Source organism: Perissodus microlepis, chromosome 13, assembly GCF_051167445.1.
Source record: "Perissodus microlepis isolate ML-2025 ecotype Zambia chromosome 13, ASM5116744v1, whole genome shotgun sequence".
NCBI classification, from domain to species: Eukaryota; Metazoa; Chordata; class Actinopteri; order Cichliformes; family Cichlidae; genus Perissodus; species Perissodus microlepis.
The window spans coordinates 10,851,882-10,874,778 of record NC_140473.1 but is presented as its reverse complement, the minus strand read 5'-3'; the positions used below and the strand labels follow the sequence as shown (position 1 = coordinate 10,874,778).

Sequence of the window (22,897 nt, the reverse complement as noted above, 5' to 3'; positions counted from 1 at the left end):
GCAGATGGGCTTGTGCGGCACAAGACCACACCAGGTGTCACTCCTGTCAGCTGAGAACAGGAAACTGATTTGATGCTATCCTTTCAATGTTCCAGCATTTTACTGGTAAGGCATACCTAAAAAGAAAAAAAAGATTACAGAAAAAAAAAGTGAGTGTATTTCACAATTATTTCTGGGGAAAAAAAATCCTGGTATAAAATGTAATACTGCTCACCCAATACAGGAGAAAAAAACAATGGACGACTTCTTGCACAGCAGAGGAGTAGGGGAAGTTGCTGACACATCTCCGGGAGTGTATGTGTGAGAAAAGGGACACAAAAGACACATTGAGGGCAACAGTGGCATGACATTCGTGACTGCAGGCTGAGTAAGCTGAAATCTATTGTGGTTCTTGTTCATACTGAGACATAGCAGGCTTTTAGTGGGGAATCAATGTAAATAGTTATTTAAAGCACATGAAACTCCCTGTGGACTCTGCTGTGACCGAGATAAATATCTCTTCTGCTCAGTTTCAGATATGATATGATCAAATATGATCTTTCGACAGTTCCAAAGACATTTGTGCGCTCATGTGAATCAAAGATGGAGTGTGTGAAACTCTGGAAATCGCGGAAGTGATGTGAAGTGTACGTAAACACTAAGTGGACTTTTCCTCCAGGCTGAGGTTGTCGTGATTCGCACTTTCAAGACGTATAATTGAAGAGAACGTACGATAATCATTGTCACCACCTCCACCAACGCTCAACGTTCCTGTTGCTCATTAATTTTATATTTGTAAAGTTTTAAATACAGACACAGTTTGTCTGGTTTTTCCTGGAGACCACGGGTAAATCCAGGTGTAGCCTCTAATACTTCACCAAAACAGTGAGACCCTAAACCCTCTCTCAGGAATCTGAACCCTTTATTTTAATGATAAAAAAAGAAAGTGGACTTTAAAATGTGCTGTACTTGAACCTAGATTAACCAGGTGAAAATAAATGAGAACACGCGAGTACAGCGTGTGTGTGTTTGTGTTTGTGCGTGAAGCAGTAATAAATGACACCAAGATAACAATTAAATATCTTTTACTTTGGAGAACCATGGATAGTATTACTTGCAAATTAAAGTGCATCATATACGTGGGAAAGACATCCAACAATAGACCACTTCTTTATTGCACAGCAGAAGAAAAGGGGAAGTTGTGAAGGATACACTTTTGCTAATCATTGTTATACAAGCCAGCAAACATCAAGAGCGACTTTCATTGTTCTTTTTGTTAAATCTTCTGGCTCCTGTGTTGTTTGATTGTAAGCCTCATTGCCTGGGGAATCATTTTATTGGGTCACCTTACTGAATTTGGTGACCCTGCTTTGGCTTATAAAGCTGTCAAATAAAATAAGTTTTTTCCACCTCATTACTCCGCTTATAACATAATTAACCCCGCTCAGCTGTCCTCACCAGCAGATCACATAACTGTCTCATATTTACTCAGATGGGAACATTAACTGGTTCCTCAAGCCTTGGTCAACAGACAGGAGAGAACCTTCCAGTCTTGCCTACCTCATGGTTACACAGACAAGTTAGCTTTATTTGCTCCCCTCAGTTTTTAATGAAGTTTGACTAAATTGTCAATGCAAAGGGTTGTGTCAGGAACCCAGGAAGAAAGTCTTTATGCAGATCGGGATAATTCCACAACAGAGTTTGGTTTAGCTCGGATTGAGGTTAATGATCCGGTGTGGTGACCCCTTAAACTGTTGTGCAGGTAATGTGATTGATTTGATTGTTTCTTAGCAAAACGTTATCAATGGTGGGGATTGATTCTACTTAGAGAAGATTACTTTTGGAGTTGATCCAGGAAGTTGTGGAAAGGTTCTTTACTATTCTGAAATAGGGGAAAATTGGACATTTCACACCATATTATGACAAATATATCAAAATGAAATTTGGAGAAGTTAGCTTGAAAATAACGCTACTTACAGGTGCCCTTTCTGACCCGAAAGCAAGCCCCAAGGAATTAGTGTCTTCTCCAAGAAATCACATACTCACTCAGACCCAGATGTGGATCCTACTGGATCCAGACACTCAGAGCATGCATGCAATTATCATCCTTATCTGTGGTACGCAGTCTGGGACTGCTACGTTTGTATTATTTTTGTCAATCAATGCCTACTTCACTTACTCTTTGATTTTTACAGTCCAAGTTTAATGCAATTTTTCCAGGAGATTTACTGTACACTTAGAGCCCATACAGTCAAAACAGATAACAGACCAGAAGTGAAAGTGATCACACTTTTTATAAACGAGAGAAATGTTCCTGGGCAATAAGAGGGCCAAATAAAGAGCTATTAACCCAAAATTCTGGCTATCGTCTTTATTCCAACTATTTTCTAAAAGACTGAGTTCACCTTGTGGCTTTAACGTATGAATAGAAAAAGCTGTAGCATTTTTTTTTTACTTTTATTCTGTGCTTCATGGAAATATTTGAAATTCATTGATTACAAACCAGGCTTCCCTGTAAGAGGGATCTTCAGTGAAGCCCAGGTTTGCAAAGAGCCTGTAGGACACAGCGTTCTCCTCTTCTATGAAGCTGTAAACTGGGTAGCCCAGTGCATGATTCCTCTTGGCCAAGCTGCTGACCAGGATTTTGGCATAGCCTTTCCCTCTGTGCTCTGGCAGCGTGTAAAGCATTCCTATAGCGCATGATGCATAGGTCAGAATCCAGGATACAGGCTTTCCTTCAGCATCCAGCACGCAGCAGGAGGGGAAGTTTGCAATCATGTTGCGGATCAGCTCAATGGCCACATCGACCTTTCCAAACTTCCAAGTTTGGTTCACCAAGCCAATGTGCGATTCATCAAGAGAGCTTACTGAGATCCCTGAACTGACATGGAACAGAGCAAAGTTATGTTTTATTATCAGGACGTAAAAGTTATGATTAATTATGCGTATGTGTAAATAATACCTGTCAACAGAAGGAAGCCTGCTCACATCTTCCAGTGTCATCAAGTAACATTTTGACACTCTTTTACAGGGTACACCGTTTGCTGATGCCACTGCTTTGAATATCTCAGTGTGGGAAACACTGGTTCCTTTAACACAAGTAATCAAAACCTTAAATGTGTGAACCTGTTTTTGTCTTGAAAACATGATTTATTAAAGATTAACTTGCTCCCAACATGAGAAGTGCAAAGTTTAACCAAAGATGTGTCCCAACTTTTTTTGTTTTGCAGTGCCATATCTTTCTATCACTAACACACTGATATACTATAACACTCACAGCACTTTGAACACAGTACATAAACACTAGGCATTAGGATGACTTTTCATTGCCTGGTCTAATTATTTAATGGAAAAATCACTTGCAGTAATAGACTTCAGTGGCCATATGCAGGGCTGCAGTGTGGGAGCCAGCGAATAAATAGTTTATTGAACTGATTCAGTAACAATGCAAACAATAAGAGAGCTTGTTGCCATTACCAACACAAAAGTACTTGGTCCAGTCAAAAACAGATGACTTGCTGAGGATTTCCTCTAGAACAGCAACATCAGTTGCAAAAAGCAGTGCATCTTTGAAGAGGTCACTCTTCTGGAAGAAAAATAGACACGTGATCTGTATTGGCATTTAAACAATGTATTGTGTGCACGCAAGCCCCCCTGCACAGACAGTACCTGTTCACCGTGTGGTTTGCACATAATGACGCGGAACTGTGGCCACCTGTCCACTAAAACCCGTACAGGGTCGGATCTGACTCTGCTTCTGAGCACCAGGAAACCGTAAACCTTAAATTAATTCAGTAGTTGGTTATTTGCAGTACATTCAACTCCTTGTAGAAATAAAAATATAACAGATTTAACCGTGCATACCTGCTGCGACATGGGTAAATATTTCTTCAGCTCGTTTCCCGCTGTTTTTAACTGATCTTCGGACAATTCAAAAGCCATTTTTCTCCACAGAAATGAAGCATACAGTTCGGTAAATCGCGGAAGTGCACGTAAGTCGGGGATCTCCGCGACGACGAAAACGTTAGCTGGGGTTGTTTCTAAAGGCTGAGGTTGTGATTCGCACTTTCGAGGCTTAAAGTTGAAGAGGAGGCACAAAAAACCCGCCCCCACGAATAGCTCACATAGTAAATGATGTTGATTAACTTTCAGATTTGTGAAGTTTAGAGATTTGGTGCCACCATGTAAGTCCCCATGACAGAAACTGTCCATCATTTGTTTTTTTCAATTTGACAATAATAATTACAGATTTTTAAAACTTTTTTTTTAAGCAAATGTAGCCTAAAATGCCATGTCCATAGCTATCTAGTTTTTTTCTCGAGTTACCAATATAAGTTATATATTACAATTAATATATGAATAAATAAAATAAATAAATATAATATTCTATACAATTTTTAAATGTTTAAAAGTATTTTAAATCTGTTGTGTTGCTGAATTGCCTGAGCCCCCCCCCCCCCCTATTTCCTTTCGATTGGTTCCCCTCGTTGGTCATCTACAACTTACAGCGAGTGTTTTTGTTTTTTGGAGATAAAAATCATCTACCAGAACCAACTTGTGTGTCATTGTTTCATCAAAACAAAAATTTCATGTTTTACAATATTTCACAAATGTGTTAAAGGAAACATGTCCACTCTGTTACCCATATTTACCGTATAAAAACAGTATAAACTGATATTTTTTTTTGTAATTTTGATCATTTGGTTGATAAACATGTTAAAACATTTTTTTTTGGTCTTCATGTGCTCGAAAAAAGAAAACATCCAGTGAGCAGCAGCTCTCTTGTTGATGCCCGAGGTTAAAGGGGAATATCCAGAATGCTTTGATCTGATTGGAAGACAAAAATGATTCAAATAACTCATTACAGTCACAGTATGCAACATGCAACACATCAAACCTTGAAGTAGATGGGCAAAAAGACCCCACCGGCTGCCACATGTGACAGCTCAGAACAGGAACTAGGCCTGTCCACTGAGCAGTCTGGAGGTCACCGTGGAAACACCCACAGTGTACTTTTTGACTATGCTGAGGAGTTGAGCTTGTCTGTAGATTAACTATAGAAGGATTAATTTTTAAACATGTTCAATGGATCACAGAAATATTGCAACACTGTCATTTAACTGTTAATAATTACACGTCAAATGGAACTCCATGAAATTTAGACAGCATGGCCTCTCGAAACTCGAGGAACATCTGGGCTTCAAACAGATGTTCCAACATGTCTTTCATGTTGTTGGCTGATGTTTGCTACACACAGCCGAACAAAAAACACATAAAATTCAGTGTTGTTGAAAGGTTTTATGAAAACAGGGATTTAAAAAAAAAAAAATTTTCTTTACAGCTTTCTACAGATTGTGCCAGCTCTCCAGTTTGACCAGTTTAAGAAGCGTTTTAGCTTCTTCCTCGTTACACACACTTTCTTCCCTTTACACCTCATTGCAAACAGACATTGAGCTGTGTGTTAGGTGGTCTGTGCTGTATGTGCGATAGTAACTCACTGTTCTCTGAGTGTGCTTTGGCTTCCTTCCATCAAAGGCTGATCATATTTTCAGCAGTGATGTGAGATTGGATCTAATTTCTCTGCTGAATTCTAAAATATTTGAACAATATTGTAAGCAAAAATAAAATTAAACATTTAAGCCTGACCTCTATCAGTTATTCAGAATTTACCAGACATGTTATGTCAGTTTGGCATAGATGGATTTAATAGATCTCTGATTATGTCACACACCCCAGGAGGTCACCCCAGAAGCTCGACATGCAGGTTTCATATTAGTACATTACAAAAACAAAAGACAAACAACACTTTATTTTTATATAAATAAATACAGTGTAGGCTATAGCCATCATTAGGTCATTACTGTAAAAAGATGCATACAAATGGAGGCTCGTCTCCTATCCTGAGGAGGTGAGGAGATCAGACTTCTGCCCAGGGGTCTCGAACACCAGTCCTTGAGGGCCGGTGTCCTGAAACTTTTCCATGTGTCCCTGTTGCAACACATCTGAATAAAATTTGTAGATCATTAGCAAGAGTATAGAACTTGACTGAATGCTGAAGTGGCAATCCCTAATCCTACTCAAGTAAATTTAAGTAAATGTAAGTGTTTGGAAAAATGTACTTCTAAAACTACTTTTATTGCACTGTGTTCATTCACTCACAAGCTGCTGTAGCATGCATTCAAGTTCTATAGATTCTCACTAATGACCTACTAATTGTACTCAGGTGTGTTGCAGCAGGGACGAATGGAAATGTTTCAGGACAGTGGCCTTCGAGGACTGGAGTTTGAGACCCCTGCTCCTGCTGGTCTCCTCTCTGCACAATCACACAGATTGTCCTGCCCAATATAACCTGCAGCTGTCGCTGTTGAGGCATTTTGAACAGAAGTTCAATAACGATGATGCTTTCCAAAAAATAGAGGCTTTTTTAAAATAAATGAGACAGATGAGAATGGCCAGACTTCTTCAAGCTGATAGGAAGGTAACTCAATAACTACTGATTACTTCCAAGCGTCCTGCACCCCGAACCTTGAAGCAGATGGGCTTGTGCAGCAGAAGACCACACCAGGTGTCACTCCTGTCAGCTGGGAACATTTCTGCTTTCTTCTGGAGAACAAAGGAAAATCCTGGTATAAAATTTAATGCCGCTCACGCAATACAATAAATCGAAGAATGTCTGAAACACTTTCTGAGCAATGTGAAACTTATATTTTGAATTATTAAAACAGAAAATGGGACGTTAAACAATGGGTGTGCTGACAATTTTACAGCAATTCAAGTAAGAAAGAGAACATATTTCTGTGAGGTATGAATAAATTACAGCAAGATATGAAAAAATAGCTTTTGGAGACACATTTACTATTAATCTCAGTGGTGTTTAAAATAAAGGGATCGGCTCATATGAAGGAACAGGCAACCACAACAATGGACGACTTCTTGCACAGCAGAGGAGTAGGGGAAGTTGCTGACACATCTCCGGGAGTGTATGTGTGAGAAAAGGGACACAAAAGACACATTGAAGGCAACAGTGGCATGACATTCGTGACTGCAGGCTGAATAAGCTGAAATCTATTGTGGTTCTTGTTCATACTGAGACATAGCAGGCTTTTAGTGGGGAATCAATTAGCTGTATCAGACTGTTTTGTTAATCCGTACAATAGCGGTCTACAATCAGTTTTTAAAATCGTTTATCTCTTTTATTTAATCTTTTGGCTCCTGTGGTGTTTGATTGTAAGCACTCAGTACCGTGGGGAAACATATTATTGGGTCACCTTATTGACATTGCTTTGGCCTATACAGCTGAATCCTGCCCTCTTTAACTGCCAAATAAAATAGTTTCTTCCACCTCATTAGTCTTCCAATAACACAATTAACCCCACTCACCTGTCCTCGCCGAGAGATCACATAACTACCTCATATTACTTATTTATTCTTCCCCTCAGCTGTGGACTCTCCACTCTCTACAGACACCCCAGTCTCTCTGATATAAGTGAGAATGGTGTGAGAATATGAGAAAAATAAATTAATTTGATTTTGTAGCACAACCCACTATAGTCCTTGTGCCAGTCTCACGGATAAATGAGTAGGACTGTGTCAGGGACCCAGGAAAAGTTTTGGCCAAGTCTTTATGCGGCTGAGAATAATTCCATACCAGATTGGTCAAAGCTGGGATGGAGGCAAATCATCCGCTTTGGTGATCCCTTAAATGGAGCAGCCAAAAGAAGAATAGGAAGATACTGGCTCAGAGTGTGAATCATTGGAGCTCAGTTTAATTTAGATATAACTTTTAAATTCTGTCCTATAATTTTTTCTTCTTTTTTTCTTTTTAAGTTATGGCTGTTGGGAGTTGGCCCAACTTAGAAGTGATTGGAATTGATCCATATCCAGGAATTCTCAGAGGGATTTTTTTTGACATTGTGAAAGGGAACAACTCTGGGCATTTCATACTATATTTCCATAGATCATATTCTGATCTAGATCCTATCAATTTTATAGGGATAATAAATAATAAATGTTAACAATTATGTTTTTATTTGTGTTTCATTCATTTTATTATATTTTTACACATTTATGAACCTGATAAAAATGAGTACAGTTATTTCATGAATCTAATCCAAAAAATTGAACTCCAACCATGCAGCCCTGTAAGAAGGATCCTCAATGAAGCCCAGGTTTTTAAAGAGCTTGTAGGACAGCACATTGTCCTCTTCTATGTAGCAGAACACCGGGTAGCCCTCAGCATGGAGTTTCTTGGCCAAAGTGCTGATCACGACTTTGGCGTAGCCTTTTCCTCTGTGCTCTGGCAGCGTATACAACATTCCCAGAGCACAGTAATCACATACGAGTATCCAGGACACGGGCTGACCCTGGCTGTCTGTGACGCAGCATGATGGGAAATTACTGATTAGGTTTTCAATCTTCCGGTAACCCTTCTCGTCTCCTCCGAACTTCCAGGTTTTATTCACCAAGTCAACGTGGGAAAGATTAAGAGATGAAATCCTCGACTCAAGCTCACTTAAAAAAAAAAAGAAAAGAAAAGTTGTTGAGAAGCAATATAATTTACATTGCTCTGAAGCATATTTCATGTGACATATGCACAGACATATGCTTTTCAGATTATACCTGTTAATCGCTGGCATGTGCAGATAGTTGGTGTCTTGCAAATACAGAAGGTGTACTAAAATATCAGTTTTGTATTTTACTCTTCTGTCACAAGACACTTGTTTGAGGACTGGTGCATGGGAAACATCAAGTCCTGTTGGACAAAAATAATTTACATTGAATACTTCTTTTGTTGTTCCTCCTTGCAAGAGGTTAAACCAGCAATTTGTAAAAACAGCAAAACAACATAAAAAGGTGTAACTATCATTAGGAAAATCACCATATGACCATTAAATAATGCTGATCCAGTGCTATCAATGAATCTGTTGTAACTTACACTTCTTTAGTAATAATGGATCACACTGTACAAAGTGTGTTGTGTCTATAAAACTGTGTAAATAGTAACAGCTGTCAAATGTAGTGATGTAAAAGCCACCGTATTTATTTCGTGCTTATTTTCTGCAGTGATCTGAGCTCACCTCCTATCATGAAATAAGTGCTCCAATCAACAGCATTCTCGTCTGTCAGCATTTTCCTCAAACTCTGTTCATCCGTGCTGTAGTATGCCATCTTTTTCTTGAAATTCAGGGCACGCTTGTTCTGTGAAATAAACAAAAGCTGTCACAATCACGTGACAAGCGAAAGATTTCCGTCGAGAAAATCTATCCATAGTTTTCCGACGGGATTTAAACACACCTCGGGGTTCGGTCTGCAGATGATAACTTTAAAATCAGGCCACGTATCGACCACAACTTCCAGTGTAGTCGGTTTGTTCCTGTTGATTCCGTACAGGAAACCGTACACCTGAAAGCACGAAACACCTTTAAGCGCTGCTGAGGCTGTAAAGCACAAAGACACGCGGTTTATGTCGCAGATACCTTATAACTCTTCGGTAAGTGTTTGAGCAGAACTCCTTCAGCGACCTGCAGCTCGTCTCTGTTCAGGACCTTCATGTTTGGATAGTTGCACAGTTTTCTGACACTTTAACCTTTTCAGGTTAAACTGCGATGGCAATGATGACAATCAATGAAATGTAAATAGTTATTTACAGCACATGAAACTCCCTGTGGACTCTGCTGTGACCGAGATAAATATCTCTTCTGCTCGTTTTCAGCTGTTTTAAATATGATCTTTCGACAGTTCCAAAGACATTTGTGCGTCTTTGTAAATCAAAGACGGAGTGTGTGAAACTCTGGAAATCGCGGAAGTGATGTGAAGTGGACGTAAACGCTAAGTGGACTTTTCCTCCAGGCTGAGGTTGTCGTGATTCGCACTCTCGAGACGTAAAATTGAAGAGAACGTACGAAAATCATTGTCACCACCTCCACCAACGCTCTACGTCACTGTTGCTCATTAATTTTATATTTGTTAAGTTTTAAATACAGACACAGTTTGTTTTGTGTTAAGCAGTAATAAATGACATCAAGATTTCAATTAAATGTCTTTCACTTTGGAGAACCATGGATAGAATTAATTGCACTGGTGTTTAAAATTAACGCTCATCACGTACGTGGGAAAGACATCCAACAATAGACCACTTCTTTATTGCACAGCAGAACTAAAGGAGAAGTTGTGAAAGATACACTTTTGCTAATCATTGTTATACAAGCCAGCAAACATCAAGAGCGACTTTCATTGTTCTTTTTGTTAAATCTTCTGGCTCCTGTGTTGTTTGATTGTAAGCCTCATTGCCTGGGGAATCATTTTATTGGGTCACCTTACTGAATTTGGTGACCCTGCTTTGGCTTATAAAGCTGCCAAATAAAATATTTTTTTTTCCACCTCATTACTCCGCTTATAACATAATTAACCCCGCTCAGCTGTCCTCACCAGCAGATCACATAACTGTCTCATATTTACTCAGATGTGAACATTAATTGGTTCCTCAAGCCTTGGTCAACAGACAGGAGAGAGCTTCCACAGTCTTGCCTACCTCATGTCTAGGTTACACAGACAAGTTAGCTTTATTTGCTCCCCTCAGTTTTTAATGAAGTACTAAACTGTCCCCATTTTTAGAAGCATATTAGCTTCATTTTGCTACTACAAACAAATGTTTGTACTTAATTATAACGTTAGTTGTTTTCTATTATTCACAGCTGATTTAGCCAGATAAATGCAAAGGGTTGTGTCAGGAACCCAGGAAGAAAGTCTTTATGCAGATCGGGATAATTCCACAACAGAGTGGCCAAAGCTCAGATTGAGGTTAATGATCCGGTGTGGTGACCCCCTTAAAGAAAGCAGCTTAATGAACAATATGAAGCTACTGAGTACAAATCAGTGCAGCTCTGTTTTATTTAAACGTCTCCTTTAAATGCTTTAATGTTATCAAAAGTTTACATCATTGTCTCTGTTGTGCAGGTAATGTGATTGATTTGATTGTTTCTAGGAAAAAAGTTATCAAAAGTGGGGATTGAGCCTATTTAGAGAAGATTACTTTTGGAGTTGATCCAGGAAGTTGTGGAAAGGTTCTTTACTATTCTGAAATAGGGGAAAAGTGGACATTTCACACCATATTTTGACAAATATATCAAAATGAAATTCAGAGAAGTTGGCTTGACCCAAAAGCAAGCCCCAAGGAAACAGTGTCTTCTCCAAGAAACAGACCAGAAGTGATCACACTTTTATAAATAAGAGGGTTGCATTCATTTGAATTCTATTTTTATAAATGAAGAAGGCGCAACGTGATACAAATGTTGGACGTACATTTAAAAGATGTTGACTCTAATCTGAAAAATTGAACTCTAACCATGCAGCCCTGTAAGAAGGATCCTCAATGAAGCCCAGGTTTTTAAAGAGCTTGTAGGACAGCACATTGTCCTCTTCTATGTAGCAGTACACCGGGTAAGCCTCAGCATGGAGTTTCTTGGCTAAAATGCTAATCAGGATTTTGGCATAGCCTTTCCCTCTGTGCTCTGGCAGCGTATACAAGATTCCCAGAGCACAGTAATCATACACAAGTATCCAGGACACGGGCTGACCCTGGCTGTCTGTGATGCAGCATGATGGGAAGTTACTGATTAGGTTTTCAATGGTTCTGTAACCCTTCTCATCTCCTCCGAACTTCCAGGTTTTATTCACCAAGTCAACGTGGGAAAGGTTTAGAGACGAAATCCTCGACTCAAGCTCACTGTAGAACGAAAAACCAAAGTTGTTGAGAAGCAATATAATTTACATTGCTCTGAAGCATATTTACAGTCATAGTGAAAAAATGTACAGTCTCCTTAAAGTCTAATATTTTATATATAACTACATAATAAACATCATTTGGTCCTGATTAGAGCTTAAAATAAGGTAAATACAACCACAGATCAACAAAACATAAGATAATACACTGTGCCGTTGTTTATTGAACAAATACCGAGCCAAAATGCAGAAGCAGTATGTGAAAAACTAACTATACTATTACTATTGAACCTGATCTCACTGCAAAACATGTAATAAACATGCCGGTCCACCGTGTCCATTTGTCGCTTTGCCTCTCCAAGCCATGAAATGTACATGCATGCAGAAGTTACAGTAAGTTGCAGTAATCTGCAGTAAGTGTTTAAAAAGACAGTACTAACACATTTACATCATGTAAATACATACTAGCCGACTACCTTAATAGTTTCTGACGATTAATGACCCTGCAATGTACTTAATACATTTCAAATTTTGGAAGGGCTAAGTGTGAAATGAGCACAGTGGACTGGCGTGTTTTTACCTTGATACTGGGTTTTACTATTTCCACTGAATGAGGAAGGTAAGCAGCAGTCAGATGTTGATAATCAAAGTATCAGAAGAAAGTGTGTAAACCTCTATAAAAGCAGAAGCTTGAGCAGTTTGCTGGTAAGGTGTGTGTTAACACGATGCCAAGTAGGAATAATATTAAAGAGGCAATTATTAAAACCCATTAGTCTGGGAAGCCAAAGGACTGGGGCACCTTGCAGTCTTTGAGTAGACCACTGTATATTCCTCTGTATATTAAAGCATTGTAGCGTTACATGTGGCGACATCTGGCTGACAGCTAAAGACTGGCCCAAAATGGGTCATCCAACATGATAATGATCCCAAGCACAGCAATAAATCTACCACAGAATGACTGAAAAGAACAGATGGAACAAAGTCCAGACCTCAACCTGACTGAAATGCTGTGGCAGAACCTTATTACACAGCTTCTGCTTTATGGCTTAGTTTTTGTTAGGTTATGACAGTGTAATATGTTGTGTGACCTAATTTTAAGACTTGCTAAAGACAGCCATTAAAAAAATGCCGATATGTATAACCTTACAACTGACACAGGATGGTCTTTTTTAACGTGTTTTTAAAATCATAACTTATACACAGATATAACTTAAAGTGCATCTTAATTATCAAATTATACCTGTCAACCACTGGCATGTGGAGATGGTTGGTGTCTGGCAAATACAGAAGATGCACCAAAGTATAGACTTTGTGGTTCACTCTTCTGTCAGAAGACACTTGTTTAAGCATTGGTGCATGGGAAACATCAAGCCCTGTCGAATGGAAAGTATTCACATGAATTTCTTTCTCTTCTTTTTCCTCGCAAGAGGTTATCCAAGCAGTTTGTATTTAATGCAGGAAAAATGTCCATATAAATATTCAACTTTTTATTAGAATATTGTACAAAGTGTGTGCTCTGTCTATAAAACTGTGTAAATAGTAACAGCTGTCAAATGTAGTGATGTAAAAGCCACCGTATTTATTTCGTGCTTATTTTCTGCAGTGATCTGAGCTCACCTCCTATCATGAAATAAGTGCTCCAATCAACAGCATTCTCGTCTGTCAGCATTTTCCTCAAACTCTGTTTATCCGTGCTGTAGTATGCCATCTTTTTCTTGAAATTCAGGGCACGCTTGTTCTGTGAAATAAACAAAAGCTGTCACAATCACGTGACAAGCGAAAGATTTCCGTCGAGAAAATCTATCCACAGTTTTCCGACGGGATTTAAACACACCTCGGGGTTCGGTCTGCAGATGATAACTTTAAAATCAGGCCACGTATCGACCACAACTTCCAGTGTAGTCGGTTTGTTCCTGTTGATTCCGTACAGGAAACCGTACACCTGAAAGCACGAAACACCGTTAAGCGCTGCTGAGGCTGTAAAGCACAAAGACACGCGGTTTATGTCGCAGATACCTTATAACTCTTCGGTAAGTGTTTGAGCAGAACTCCTTCAGCGACCTGCAGCTCGTCTCTGTTCAGGACCTTCATGTTTGGATACCGGAGTTTTCTTACTAATGCATTTTAAACAACCTGCTGTTTTAAAACATCCCAATCCACCAAAATGGAGAAACCTTTATAAATTATTAACAGTTTAGGCAAAGTCCGTAGGGTTACGATATGACCGCATTGCTCCGGTTGTGAACTTGTGAAATAAACGTAGCAGGCCACTTCCTGTCATAAAAAATAACTTCGTTAATTCACCGCCAGAAGTTTTAATAAAAAAAAAAAGCGTGTTAGTTTTCTATTGCGTAACAAAATATATAATGAAATCTGTTAGCGTGTTCATGGAGTGTTCAGGAAAAATATGAAATCTAAAATATATTTTTCCAGCTCAACAACTTAAAAGTGTGACAAAGACTGTGCTTGCGTGGGACAATGTGGGTGACGTAGATGAGTGCTGACCAGTGTTGGTCAAGTTACTTGAAAAAAGTAATCAGTTACTAATTACTGATTACTTCCCCAAAAAAGTAATCCCGTTACTTTACTGATTACTTATTTTCAAAAGTAATTAATTACCAGGTTACTTAGTTACTTTTTAAAAACACGATTTACAACCTGAATAGGTGATAAAGCGATAGATCTGTCAGGCCAATTCTACTTTTTCTGCATAATCCATCATACAAAATGTAATCAAATGGAAAAGTCCCTTTTAAAAACTTGTTTTGTTAGTTTTAATCTTTTAACTTTATGCATCAAGTAAAAATTTAATTATATGCAACATTCTCCGACTTGAATAAATTAGTTTAACGTTTAAACCTATTTTCTGCACATTCCAGCACATAAAATAAAATATTTTTTTGTGTGTGTTTACACTCAGTCTTTCAAATAGATGCAAGTAAAACACAGCAGAAAATAAATAAAGTCACAGACTAGCGGTCCTGTTGCTCTATTTTCACCTGTAAAGCAGGAGTGAGGTAGGCGGAGGTTTACCCTGGTGCAGGTGTGCCGCAGCGGTCAGTGGAAGAATCCGCGAGTTTCTCTGTGAGTTTCCCATTACGTGGTAGCGCACTCGGTGCTTGCTCGGAAGTTTAGGGGTTTTTTTTCGCTGTAAAAAGAAGTTTTCTTCCCACGCACAAGGGACACTAATGTTTTTGTCACTTTTTATGGAATCAAACTCAAAGTAAGGTCAGTACTTCCACGCTTTAAACGCTGCATGCTCATACTCTCTCCCGCACTCGATATATTATCCATTGTTGATCTGCACACAGCTGTTGCCACGAACATGGCACTTGCTTACGTCATTGTCATGAGACATTCTCGCAAAAAATCACGGTTTTAGTAACGCAGCGTTCCTACGGGAAAGTAACGGTAATCTAATTACAGTTTTTGCAATAGTAATCCCTTACTTTACTCGTTACTTGAAAAAAGTAACAAGTAACGCGTTACTGTAATCCGTTACTGCCCATCTCTGGTCCCAGATTTGTTTACATTCTCCTTCCTCTTAGTCAGTGGGTAGGTATCCAGAGAACTCATCACCATCAACGACAACAAAGAAGCTCTATTGAGCTAAAACGTCATCCTTGTGTGCATTTACCACACGGACACATTAAAGTTTGTGTGCAAGTTAGACTTTATTTCAAAACTGAATTATCTGGGGGGAAAAAAGCAGCTCGTGATCAATTTGGCTGCACAACAGTTTGTTATTTGCTTGGTTTACTGATGAGGCAAAGTTGCTTCTTTAAAAATCAGGGAGACCTAGTTTGTAACACTGGATAGTGAATTTTGGAAATTTAAAACAAGTTTAATTAGTTAAGCAGTGCAGTAGTAAAGGCAGCAAATACTAACATTAATATATTTATTCCACCTACAGGAAAGTGCATTGCAGTCTAAGAGAAGATTATTCTGACACAAAGGTAAGATTTCCCAAGCGTTCTCGTTCTAGCGTCCCACGTAGATCTCAGTGTTGGCATTCATTCTTCAGTAACTCAATGGAATTAAGCCATGGGCGGCTCCACACTTCGAATGTGCACTGGTAGGGCTGAAAGGAAAAACAAGACAATACATTTAACATTAGGATCTTTCAGGTGGTGTTGTCAAGTCATGTCAAGTACGCAAAAAAATTTTGATTTATTATTATGAAATAAAAAACAAAACATAAAAACATCAGAAATCAATTTGTTTTAGATGATCACTTTTCAACAGGACACCGGCCGTCAGCTGCAAAGAGATGTGCATCGAGCAAATCACTTCCAGTGTGAATGCAGCTTTAATTACAAGGCTGCTGCATGATGTTTAAGAACAGATCAAATATCTTGCTTCTTTTGGGAAGAATGCCATCAGTACCTTAGCCTTTGCCTGATCTGTGTGGATTGCACACACTTCCTCTACACCACCCTTTCTGCAGGGGGTCTTTCCCATCTTCACAGTTATGACGTACTTGATGCCAGCGACCACCTGTAATGGGAAAGAAAATTGAATACAAGACTTACAGCAAATTAACTCCTCCTCCTCTTCCTCTTTAAACCGCCCGTGAGCCAAGGAGCTCACCAATGACTAGAAAAAACACAAACATCAACACACTGCTACGCTAGCCTTGTCTCAGGGTTCAAGAGGAGAGCCAAATAAACTTACAAAATAAATAAATAAATACATGACTCGTCAGCATATTAACCAATCTTTAGCAAAGATGTGCTTTTCGTCGGGTTCCTTTTTTTTCTAAACCCACACAGCTCTTTTGTTCGGGCGGGCCAATGGCTGCTTCCACACAGGTACACAGAACATTGCAGACCTACTGCTAAAGCTAGGCTGAGAGGATTAGGGAAGATTAAAGAGGCCAGCCATATTTTGGGGAGTACCAACGCCATTAAGAAGGCATATAGCAAATGAATTGTATGTAACGACCATCGGCCTCTAGGACTTTAGTTTAGTAGTTAAAAGTGAAACCTTTAAAGGGCGCTTCGCAGGCCTTTTCTTAACCATCACTACGATGGTTTACTGGATTGCTTTCCCCTAAAGAACAATTCAGTTATTCACGAATCTGACCGTTACTCACCTGTGACTGAACCTTGATCACTTCTGCCACTTGACTGATGTACAAATCGTTGCTGCCTCTGTTGTGTTGGACGACGGCGAAGTGGAGAGCGTTTTGCACATTTTCATCGTTGATATTGGCGTCTCTAAAGCCCCCGACCATGGCCCCATACCCAACGGCCAAAGCGGCCGCAAGAACAGTCAAAGCGACCTTCCACATTTTGTATCTTTTGCCTAACAAACACACAGGAGACGAAGTGAAACACTCCCCACCGTGCCCTCCCAGTTATATAAACATCGACGTCACCGCGCGCGAGGAGTGGCATATCTCGCAGCGAATCGGCAATCCCCGCAGCAGAGCTCGGGTCTGATCCAGGCTGTTGTTGCGAACTCGCTCGCACTCTTTGCGTCAGCACAACTAGCATCCAGCTGCCCGCGGTTATCTGCAGAAATCAAACTACTCATATCGAAAACAAGGTATGTTTAATCGCGCTGGGATTTGATTTCAGCACACGCGACTTTTGAAGCGCTTTGCTGCGTGACAAGAAGGGGAACAAAAAAAAAAAAAGCATTCTTGACCTATGTCCCATTGTCCAGGTCTAAAGTCACCTGTGGACGCCCACTCCTGGAACAGCACGATGCAGAGACTGCAGGTTTTGAAGTAGGGAGGCACTTAACTTTACAGTTATACGGACAAATAAATAGATTGTTCTTTAAGTTTCCCCTAATATTTTCCCACACTTTGCAGGGACGCTTTCTTTGGCTTGAGTGCTGTTCAGCAGCAGCAGCTACTGATCGGCTCAGCCGTGGCAGCAGGTGGAATAATGGCCTACATAGTTTACAAAAGAAAAAAACCAAGAACCATTCCTTTAGGGGACGGATGGTGGGGAGTGGGGGAGAAGACACTATCAGAAGATCAGAAAATCTACCCTTTTCAAGTGGAGACCTCAGACAAAGAGATCGAGGTAGGTTTGAGCTGGTAATCCAACTTCTGAATGAACAATATTTGGACACAGTTATGCAAAGCAATCTTCTTGATCAACAGGATCTCTATGAGCGCATTGACAGGACACGCTACGCAGATCCTTTAGAAGATGGCAAGTTCCACTATGGCTTCAATTCCACTTATCTGAAGAAAGTTGTTTCCTATTGGAGACATGAGTTTGACTGGAAAAAGCAGGTGGCAGTGCTCAACAAGTATCCACACTTCAAAACCAAAATAGAAGGTACATAACAGCTCAGCAGTGAGTATACTGGATGTACGTCAACCCACACAGATATTTGCGCAATAATCAATCAGCAGTTATTATTAATGTTGTTGTTTTGCTTTTCATGTGTCAGGACTGGACGTGCACTTTATCCATGTGCGTCCACCGCACCGCGAGAATCAGAAGGTTCTGCCTATCATGATCGTTCACGGCTGGCCCGGCTCCTTCTACGAGTTCTACAAGATTCTGCCGCTTCTCACGCAAAGCCGCGACGGTGTTGTGTTTGAGGTCATATGCCCGTCTATCCCTGGTTACGGTTTCTCAGAAGCCTCTCATAAACAAGGTAGAATACGTCTACTAATTCTAAATAAATCTGGCGGAAGATATTCACAAATGTGTCTCCACTGCCGCTCCAGGGTTCAACAGCCTCGCCGCCGCCCGGATTTTCCTGAAGCTGATGGATCGTTTGGGCTTCTCTCAGTTCTATCTGCAGGGAGGGGACTGGGGCTCGCTCATCACCACCAACATGGCACAGATGAAGCCTCAGTAAGTGCAACAAAAACAGAAAACATGCCACAGGTTACTCACTGGAACAGAAAGTCCCTCGCTCGCTTTGTGTTAATGGAAACATTGTGACAGTTCTTACTGGAACTGTGAAGCATTGTTTGCACTGTGCGGACAGATTTGCAAATAAACAAATGGCTGTACAAATTCCTGAAGAGTGAAGCTGATTTAATGTGAAAACTGGCACTAACTAACATCACTCGCTGTGACCTTGGTAACGTTTTTTTCTCTCGTCTTTTTTCCCCCCCCACCATTTCTCTTTTGCAGGTGCGTGAAGGGTCTCCACCTAAACATGTGTATGTCAAATAGGGGTTTCAAAGTGCTGTTGTCCTTGTTGATTGGTCCGTATCTGCCCTTCCTGGTTGGTTTGAGTCGGGAAGATGTTCGCCGGTTGTTCCCTTTCTTTGAGAAGAACGTCTTTGAGATGCTGAGAGAATCGGGCTACTTTCACATTCAGGCCACTAAACCAGATACTGCAGGTGTGAACATAACACAGTTTAGTAAGCTCAGTGTTTCTGATAGTCACAGTGACAGGATTAAAAGGTCAAACAGAAGCTAATGTAAGAGAATCGACCTTAAATTTAGTGATTTCAGCTCTTGATACCGCTTTATCGTTGCAGGCTGTGGGGTGAATGACTCTCCTGTAGGCTTGGCAGCCTGGATTTTGGAGAAGTTCTCCTCCTGGGCCGATATGAAGAACAGAGATCTGGAGGACGGTGGGCTGGAGAGGTACAGTTTCTAAATTCTAGGACTGTGGAGATATTTAAATTAACAATTTGATCAATAATTGATTTTATGCAAATATTTTAGTTTTTTAAAAATATTGGTAAGTGTCCCTTTTCCCGACACTAGTCAATAGGGCAAGGATCGACCTAGATCGGTGCAGCTCTAACAATTACTGATTATTGTTTTTCATTCAGCAAGATTTATGTGATAGCTGCTGGTTTGTGACTGATAAGAACTTGTGTCATCTGTGCAGAAAATTCAGCCTGGATGACCTCTTGACAAATGTCATGATCTACTGGACCACAGGCTCCATCACCTCGTCCATGCGCTTCTACAAAGAGAATTTGGGGGGTAATCTTAACAACAGAGTGGATTTTAAGTACGTCACTGTGTACTGTCCACACTACACATATGAGTGTTTTACCATGTCATGTGATGCCTCTAATTATACATTATATATTTTTTGTTTTAGGACAGAGATTTTTGTGCCCACTGGCTTTGCAGCCTTTCCTAATGAGCTCATGCACTGCCCCAAGTCATGGGCACAAATTAGGTACCGAAACCTCCAGTCCTACACTTTCATGCCCAGGGGTGGCCACTTTGCAGCCTTTGAAGAGCCCCAGCTGCTTGCTGACGACCTGTTCAATTTTGCCAAGAAGGTGGAGAAGTCCTGAAGCCCTCAGTGAACTCACAGACCAGTTATAGCACATCTGTCCTTTATTATTTCAAGCAGGAGACATACAAATCCTTAAGTTGAACATTTTTACACCACGCAGCATCTTATCGCTTGATTCGTGACACTCAAGTCATTTGCAAGCTTTTGATATATGTAAACATACACAGATGACACTGGCATAAAGAAGTCTTGGTCATTAAAAATGTATTGCACTAATAGTGTGTGTTGCTCTGTGTTAAATGAGGACAAACATTCTTGTAGCACACCATACTGTTTATTTCACTATTGTTTGAACGGACATACTCTGAAACAAGAATAAATCAAAATTGATTAAAATATGTACATTTTAATAAAAAACACAAATGTTTAAAGTTCCCTTGGATTGCTGTTAACATTTATTGTAGTACACAAGCACCAGAAAGAAAGTGCTACACTCTAAAGACTTATTGTCCAACTTTTAGGGTCAGTTACTGAAGCCCTTAATAGTCACGGGTGCCTGAAACCACACATAATCCTCCCAGTCTGACCCCTCCGCCCTTGGTTCCTTGCAGACGTTTGGATTGCTAGACAGAACGATGATTTGTTTCTTTACACGAGTTGGGACTTTAAATTGAAGTTTGGGTCGAAACCAGCCTACACCACAGTCCCTGTGAGCCAGCACCAAGACTGTGGTGGGCATTAAGCGAACAGGTCTGGTGTCAGACAAAAGGTCAGCCACAAACAGTGTGCGGAAGATCTGCCTCAAGCACGATGACACCCGTAGACACTGATTCCCACCGGATGATGCCAGGGACTCCATGTTTATCTCGTACAGCTCTTTGGGGAGGACAAGCGAGCCACCCATTAACAGGAGCACACGGGGCACCCTGCTGAGGGAGAACAGCACCTCCAGCTGCTGCAGCACTTCCTCCAGCTCCTGAAGGGTCTGCTGACACTTGCGCCAGTCCATGTCTGCTGAATGCACCGGTCTTCGATTCACTACGTCTTTATCCTGAAAAGCAAAAGAGACACCAAACATGTCGTGTTAATCTCACATCACCAACATTTCGTCAACTGAACAGCTGGAGGCATCTACCATAAACTTTTCCTGTTCACCTGCACCGACGCTTGCTGCTTCCTCTGGGAGTATACCAACTGGTCGTACGTCATGGGCAGCTGCTGTCTTTGATAGAGGATGCACTTGAGGATCTCGCTGACGAAACGACAGCAGCCTTCCTGAGTTACAGTCCCCGGGAAGACCACGTTCACGCAGCCTTCCTCCTGTGCCCTCCTCACCACCTCGGCATCTCTGTCCTCTGCATCACTTTGTATACTGGCAGTCACTTTAATATGTTTAAAACCTCCCTGACAAGAAGCGTTGTCCTCCTCTGTGTTATCTGGAAAAAACAACAACAAACAATAAATCAGCTAAACATTTATCTGAAAAGCCCATCTACTATACCACTAGATTATATATTTGTAGACTTGTAGGATGCGTTGGTATGCAGCATTTCTGATGTAGCTGATAGAGCTGGGCTGAACTATCCCAATATCCATAGTAACGGATCACTACTAGTGTGAGAGTCCTGTCAGTTCAGTGTGTAAAACTGAATTATATTAAATATTTTTTTAAACCCTCAAACATGCACCATGAAAAATGCCTGAACGTCTTTGAGTTGACTGTCACGTCTATTTTATTTATGACCTATAGCACATTTAAATAACAAACTATTTGCTTCAATTTCAAAATACACCAAAAACAGAAAGGTGTGTTTTTGTTGTATTAAATAATTATAGCGGAAAGTTAGAAACAAATATCAGTGATTTAATGGTCGTTAAATGTGTTCATTTGCATATTGACGATAATTCATCTGATAAATCATGACACACTGCTCTCCCTACAAAAGTTGCTTTTATAGGTTAAAAGTATTTGCAAAACTGACTCTGTATTTACTCGGTACCGAGTCGATACCAAAATTTACAGTGTAGAACAACAGAAGTAACTCTAGCTGTTTTCTCCCTTGAAAGCAAATTTACATCACGAAAATAACCACAAAGTACTAATATCCTTAAACCAAAACCTTAATATAGTTTAAGAAACGTGATCACAGCAGTGGGTCTACTGTGATCACCCCCTCCCTCGTTGGGGAACACATGCAGACTCACACCGGTTATGTCACCTACTTTGATCAGAGGGTATAGCGGTGTTTTCCTTATCGTCAGTGTCGTTCACGCAGTGCTGTCTAGAAGAGTCGTCTTTTAATTTTACAGCATTTTTACTCTTTAAATGTGTGTTTACGGGACTTGGGGAACGTTGTTTGCTGATTTCCGGGGAAACTCGGCTTGAGTTTGGGTCGTCGGATACAGCTTGGACCTCAGGCGGTGTCTTCGGTGCCTCCGCTATGCTAATATCCTTTTCCGAGGAGAAGGAAAGGCGTCTCTTTATCCCGAGGTCTCTGCTTTTATCAGTGGACACATTTTCCGTGTCCTCGGAGTTTGATATTAGTTTTAATATGCTCGAGTCTTCTGCCATAGTTTTGAATATCCGCGCCGGGTTACGTCTTTTTTTCCCGGTGCATCATGGGAAATGCTTGTCAAAGGAAAAAAAAAAAAAGCCACATTCATGTCACATATAAAAAAATAGAAAAACGAACGTTGACTTTAAACTACCGACGGCCTTCAGTTCCTCAAACAAAACACCCTTAAATGCGTTTATTCTTACTGATTATAATTTCAAATAAGGCGTTTATTAAACTCCTTTAACTGTGCTAGCGTGTAACAGCTCATTAAGTGGTTAAAGTAACTCAACGTATTTTTCCCCTGACCATTTAAATAAACATTTTGTTGGCTAAAATAAACTGAACTCCTGAGTCTCGTTTGGAGCAATTACAACTGCCTCATTCAAATCACCTTAGGTTCACCTCTAGCCATTTAGAAAGTATTGGGTTTTATCAAATAAATCCTGCGTGTT

At 40.3% G+C, this 22,897-nt stretch overlaps 6 protein-coding genes across 7 annotated transcripts; 1 reads left to right on the top strand and 5 right to left on the bottom strand.

Moving 5' to 3' along the window:
* Window positions 1-1,047: 1,047 nt before the first annotated feature.
* On the bottom strand, window positions 1,048-4,039 carry LOC146374719 (glycine N-acyltransferase-like). 2 transcript variants are annotated; one of them, XM_084949148.1, is made up of 5 exons: window positions 3,844-4,039; window positions 3,649-3,759; window positions 3,457-3,565; window positions 2,942-3,068; window positions 1,048-2,860 (listed from the first exon to the last, which is right to left on the bottom strand). In XM_084949148.1, the coding sequence occupies exons 1-5, from the start codon at window positions 3,919-3,921 to the stop codon at window positions 2,449-2,451; spliced, it is 837 nt and encodes a 278-aa protein (XP_084805274.1). In that variant the 5' UTR covers window positions 3,922-4,039; the 3' UTR covers window positions 1,048-2,448. The 2 variants fall into 2 exon arrangements, with proteins under 2 accessions (XP_084805274.1, XP_084805275.1); XM_084949149.1 differs by having other exon boundaries at window positions 3,457-3,562.
* Window positions 4,040-6,255: 2,216 nt separating this feature from the next.
* Window positions 6,256-10,007, bottom strand: LOC146374718 (glycine N-acyltransferase-like protein 3). Its single transcript, XM_084948543.1, has 5 exons — window positions 9,456-10,007; window positions 9,274-9,381; window positions 9,057-9,177; window positions 8,599-8,731; window positions 6,256-8,490 (listed from the first exon to the last, which is right to left on the bottom strand). The coding sequence occupies exons 1-5, from the start codon at window positions 9,528-9,530 to the stop codon at window positions 8,085-8,087; spliced, it is 843 nt and encodes a 280-aa protein (XP_084804669.1). The 5' UTR covers window positions 9,531-10,007; the 3' UTR covers window positions 6,256-8,084.
* Window positions 10,008-10,102: 95 nt separating this feature from the next.
* LOC146374717 (glycine N-acyltransferase-like protein 3) lies at window positions 10,103-15,245 on the bottom strand. The gene is made up of 5 exons (XM_084948544.1): window positions 13,717-15,245; window positions 13,535-13,642; window positions 13,318-13,438; window positions 12,941-13,073; window positions 10,103-11,704 (listed from the first exon to the last, which is right to left on the bottom strand). The coding sequence occupies exons 1-5, from the start codon at window positions 13,789-13,791 to the stop codon at window positions 11,299-11,301; spliced, it is 843 nt and encodes a 280-aa protein (XP_084804670.1). The 5' UTR covers window positions 13,792-15,245; the 3' UTR covers window positions 10,103-11,298.
* Window positions 15,246-15,355: 110 nt separating this feature from the next.
* cst3 (cystatin C (amyloid angiopathy and cerebral hemorrhage)) lies at window positions 15,356-17,079 on the bottom strand. Its single transcript, XM_084948545.1, has 3 exons — window positions 16,796-17,079; window positions 16,087-16,197; window positions 15,356-15,781 (listed from the first exon to the last, which is right to left on the bottom strand). The coding sequence occupies exons 1-3, from the start codon at window positions 16,991-16,993 to the stop codon at window positions 15,701-15,703; spliced, it is 390 nt and encodes a 129-aa protein (XP_084804671.1). The 5' UTR covers window positions 16,994-17,079; the 3' UTR covers window positions 15,356-15,700.
* Window positions 17,080-17,146: 67 nt separating this feature from the next.
* ephx5 (epoxide hydrolase 5) lies at window positions 17,147-20,322 on the top strand. Its single transcript, XM_084948541.1, has 10 exons — window positions 17,147-17,250; window positions 17,371-17,434; window positions 17,522-17,738; window positions 17,819-17,999; window positions 18,115-18,324; window positions 18,398-18,527; window positions 18,813-19,024; window positions 19,166-19,274; window positions 19,525-19,650; window positions 19,744-20,322. Exons 2-10 carry the CDS (start codon window positions 17,412-17,414, stop codon window positions 19,943-19,945), a joined length of 1,410 nt encoding a protein of 469 aa, XP_084804667.1. The 5' UTR covers window positions 17,147-17,250; window positions 17,371-17,411; the 3' UTR covers window positions 19,946-20,322.
* Window positions 20,323-20,385: 63 nt separating this feature from the next.
* mad2l1bp (MAD2L1 binding protein) lies at window positions 20,386-22,508 on the bottom strand. The gene is made up of 3 exons (XM_084948542.1): window positions 22,111-22,508; window positions 21,043-21,323; window positions 20,386-20,938 (listed from the first exon to the last, which is right to left on the bottom strand). Exons 1-3 carry the CDS (start codon window positions 22,457-22,459, stop codon window positions 20,411-20,413), a joined length of 1,158 nt encoding a protein of 385 aa, XP_084804668.1. The 5' UTR covers window positions 22,460-22,508; the 3' UTR covers window positions 20,386-20,410.
* Between the last annotated feature and the right edge of the window lie 389 nt (window positions 22,509-22,897).

Coding starts and splice junctions, on each gene's coding strand:
- LOC146374719 (XM_084949148.1), bottom strand. CDS start 3,921: ATGGCTTTTGAATTGTCCGAAGATCAGTTAAAAACAGCGGGAAACGAG. Junction 3,760..3,843: donor ATTTACCCATGTCGCAGCAG/GTATGCACGGTT, acceptor AATTAATTTAAG/GTTTACGGTTTCCTGGTGCT. Junction 3,069..3,456: donor GACCAAGTACTTTTGTGTTG/GTAATGGCAACA, acceptor CTTGTGTTAAAG/GAACCAGTGTTTCCCACACT.
- cst3 (XM_084948545.1), bottom strand. CDS start 16,993: ATGTGGAAGGTCGCTTTGACTGTTCTTGCGGCCGCTTTGGCCGTTGGG. Junction 16,198..16,795: donor TGATCAAGGTTCAGTCACAG/GTGAGTAACGGT, acceptor TTCCCATTACAG/GTGGTCGCTGGCATCAAGTA. Junction 15,782..16,086: donor CAGATCAGGCAAAGGCTAAG/GTACTGATGGCA, acceptor TTTTCCTTTCAG/CCCTACCAGTGCACATTCGA.
- LOC146374718 (XM_084948543.1), bottom strand. CDS start 9,530: ATGAAGGTCCTGAACAGAGACGAGCTGCAGGTCGCTGAAGGAGTTCTG. Junction 9,178..9,273: donor TCTGCAGACCGAACCCCGAG/GTGTGTTTAAAT, acceptor TTTATTTCACAG/AACAAGCGTGCCCTGAATTT. Junction 8,732..9,056: donor CACTTATTTCATGATAGGAG/GTGAGCTCAGAT, acceptor TTTGTCCAACAG/GACTTGATGTTTCCCATGCA.
- LOC146374717 (XM_084948544.1), bottom strand. CDS start 13,791: ATGAAGGTCCTGAACAGAGACGAGCTGCAGGTCGCTGAAGGAGTTCTG. Junction 13,439..13,534: donor TCTGCAGACCGAACCCCGAG/GTGTGTTTAAAT, acceptor TTTATTTCACAG/AACAAGCGTGCCCTGAATTT. Junction 11,705..12,940: donor CACATGCCAGTGGTTGACAG/GTATAATTTGAT, acceptor TTCGTTCTACAG/TGAGCTTGAGTCGAGGATTT.
- mad2l1bp (XM_084948542.1), bottom strand. CDS start 22,459: ATGGCAGAAGACTCGAGCATATTAAAACTAATATCAAACTCCGAGGAC. Junction 21,324..22,110: donor CGCTATACCCTCTGATCAAA/GTAGGTGACATA, acceptor TGTTTTTTCCAG/ATAACACAGAGGAGGACAAC. Junction 20,939..21,042: donor AGCAGCAAGCGTCGGTGCAG/GTGAACAGGAAA, acceptor TTTGCTTTTCAG/GATAAAGACGTAGTGAATCG.
- ephx5 (XM_084948541.1), top strand. CDS start 17,412: ATGCAGAGACTGCAGGTTTTGAA. Junction 19,025..19,165: donor CACTAAACCAGATACTGCAG/GTGTGAACATAA, acceptor TTATCGTTGCAG/GCTGTGGGGTGAATGACTCT. Junction 19,275..19,524: donor GAGGACGGTGGGCTGGAGAG/GTACAGTTTCTA, acceptor TCATCTGTGCAG/AAAATTCAGCCTGGATGACC.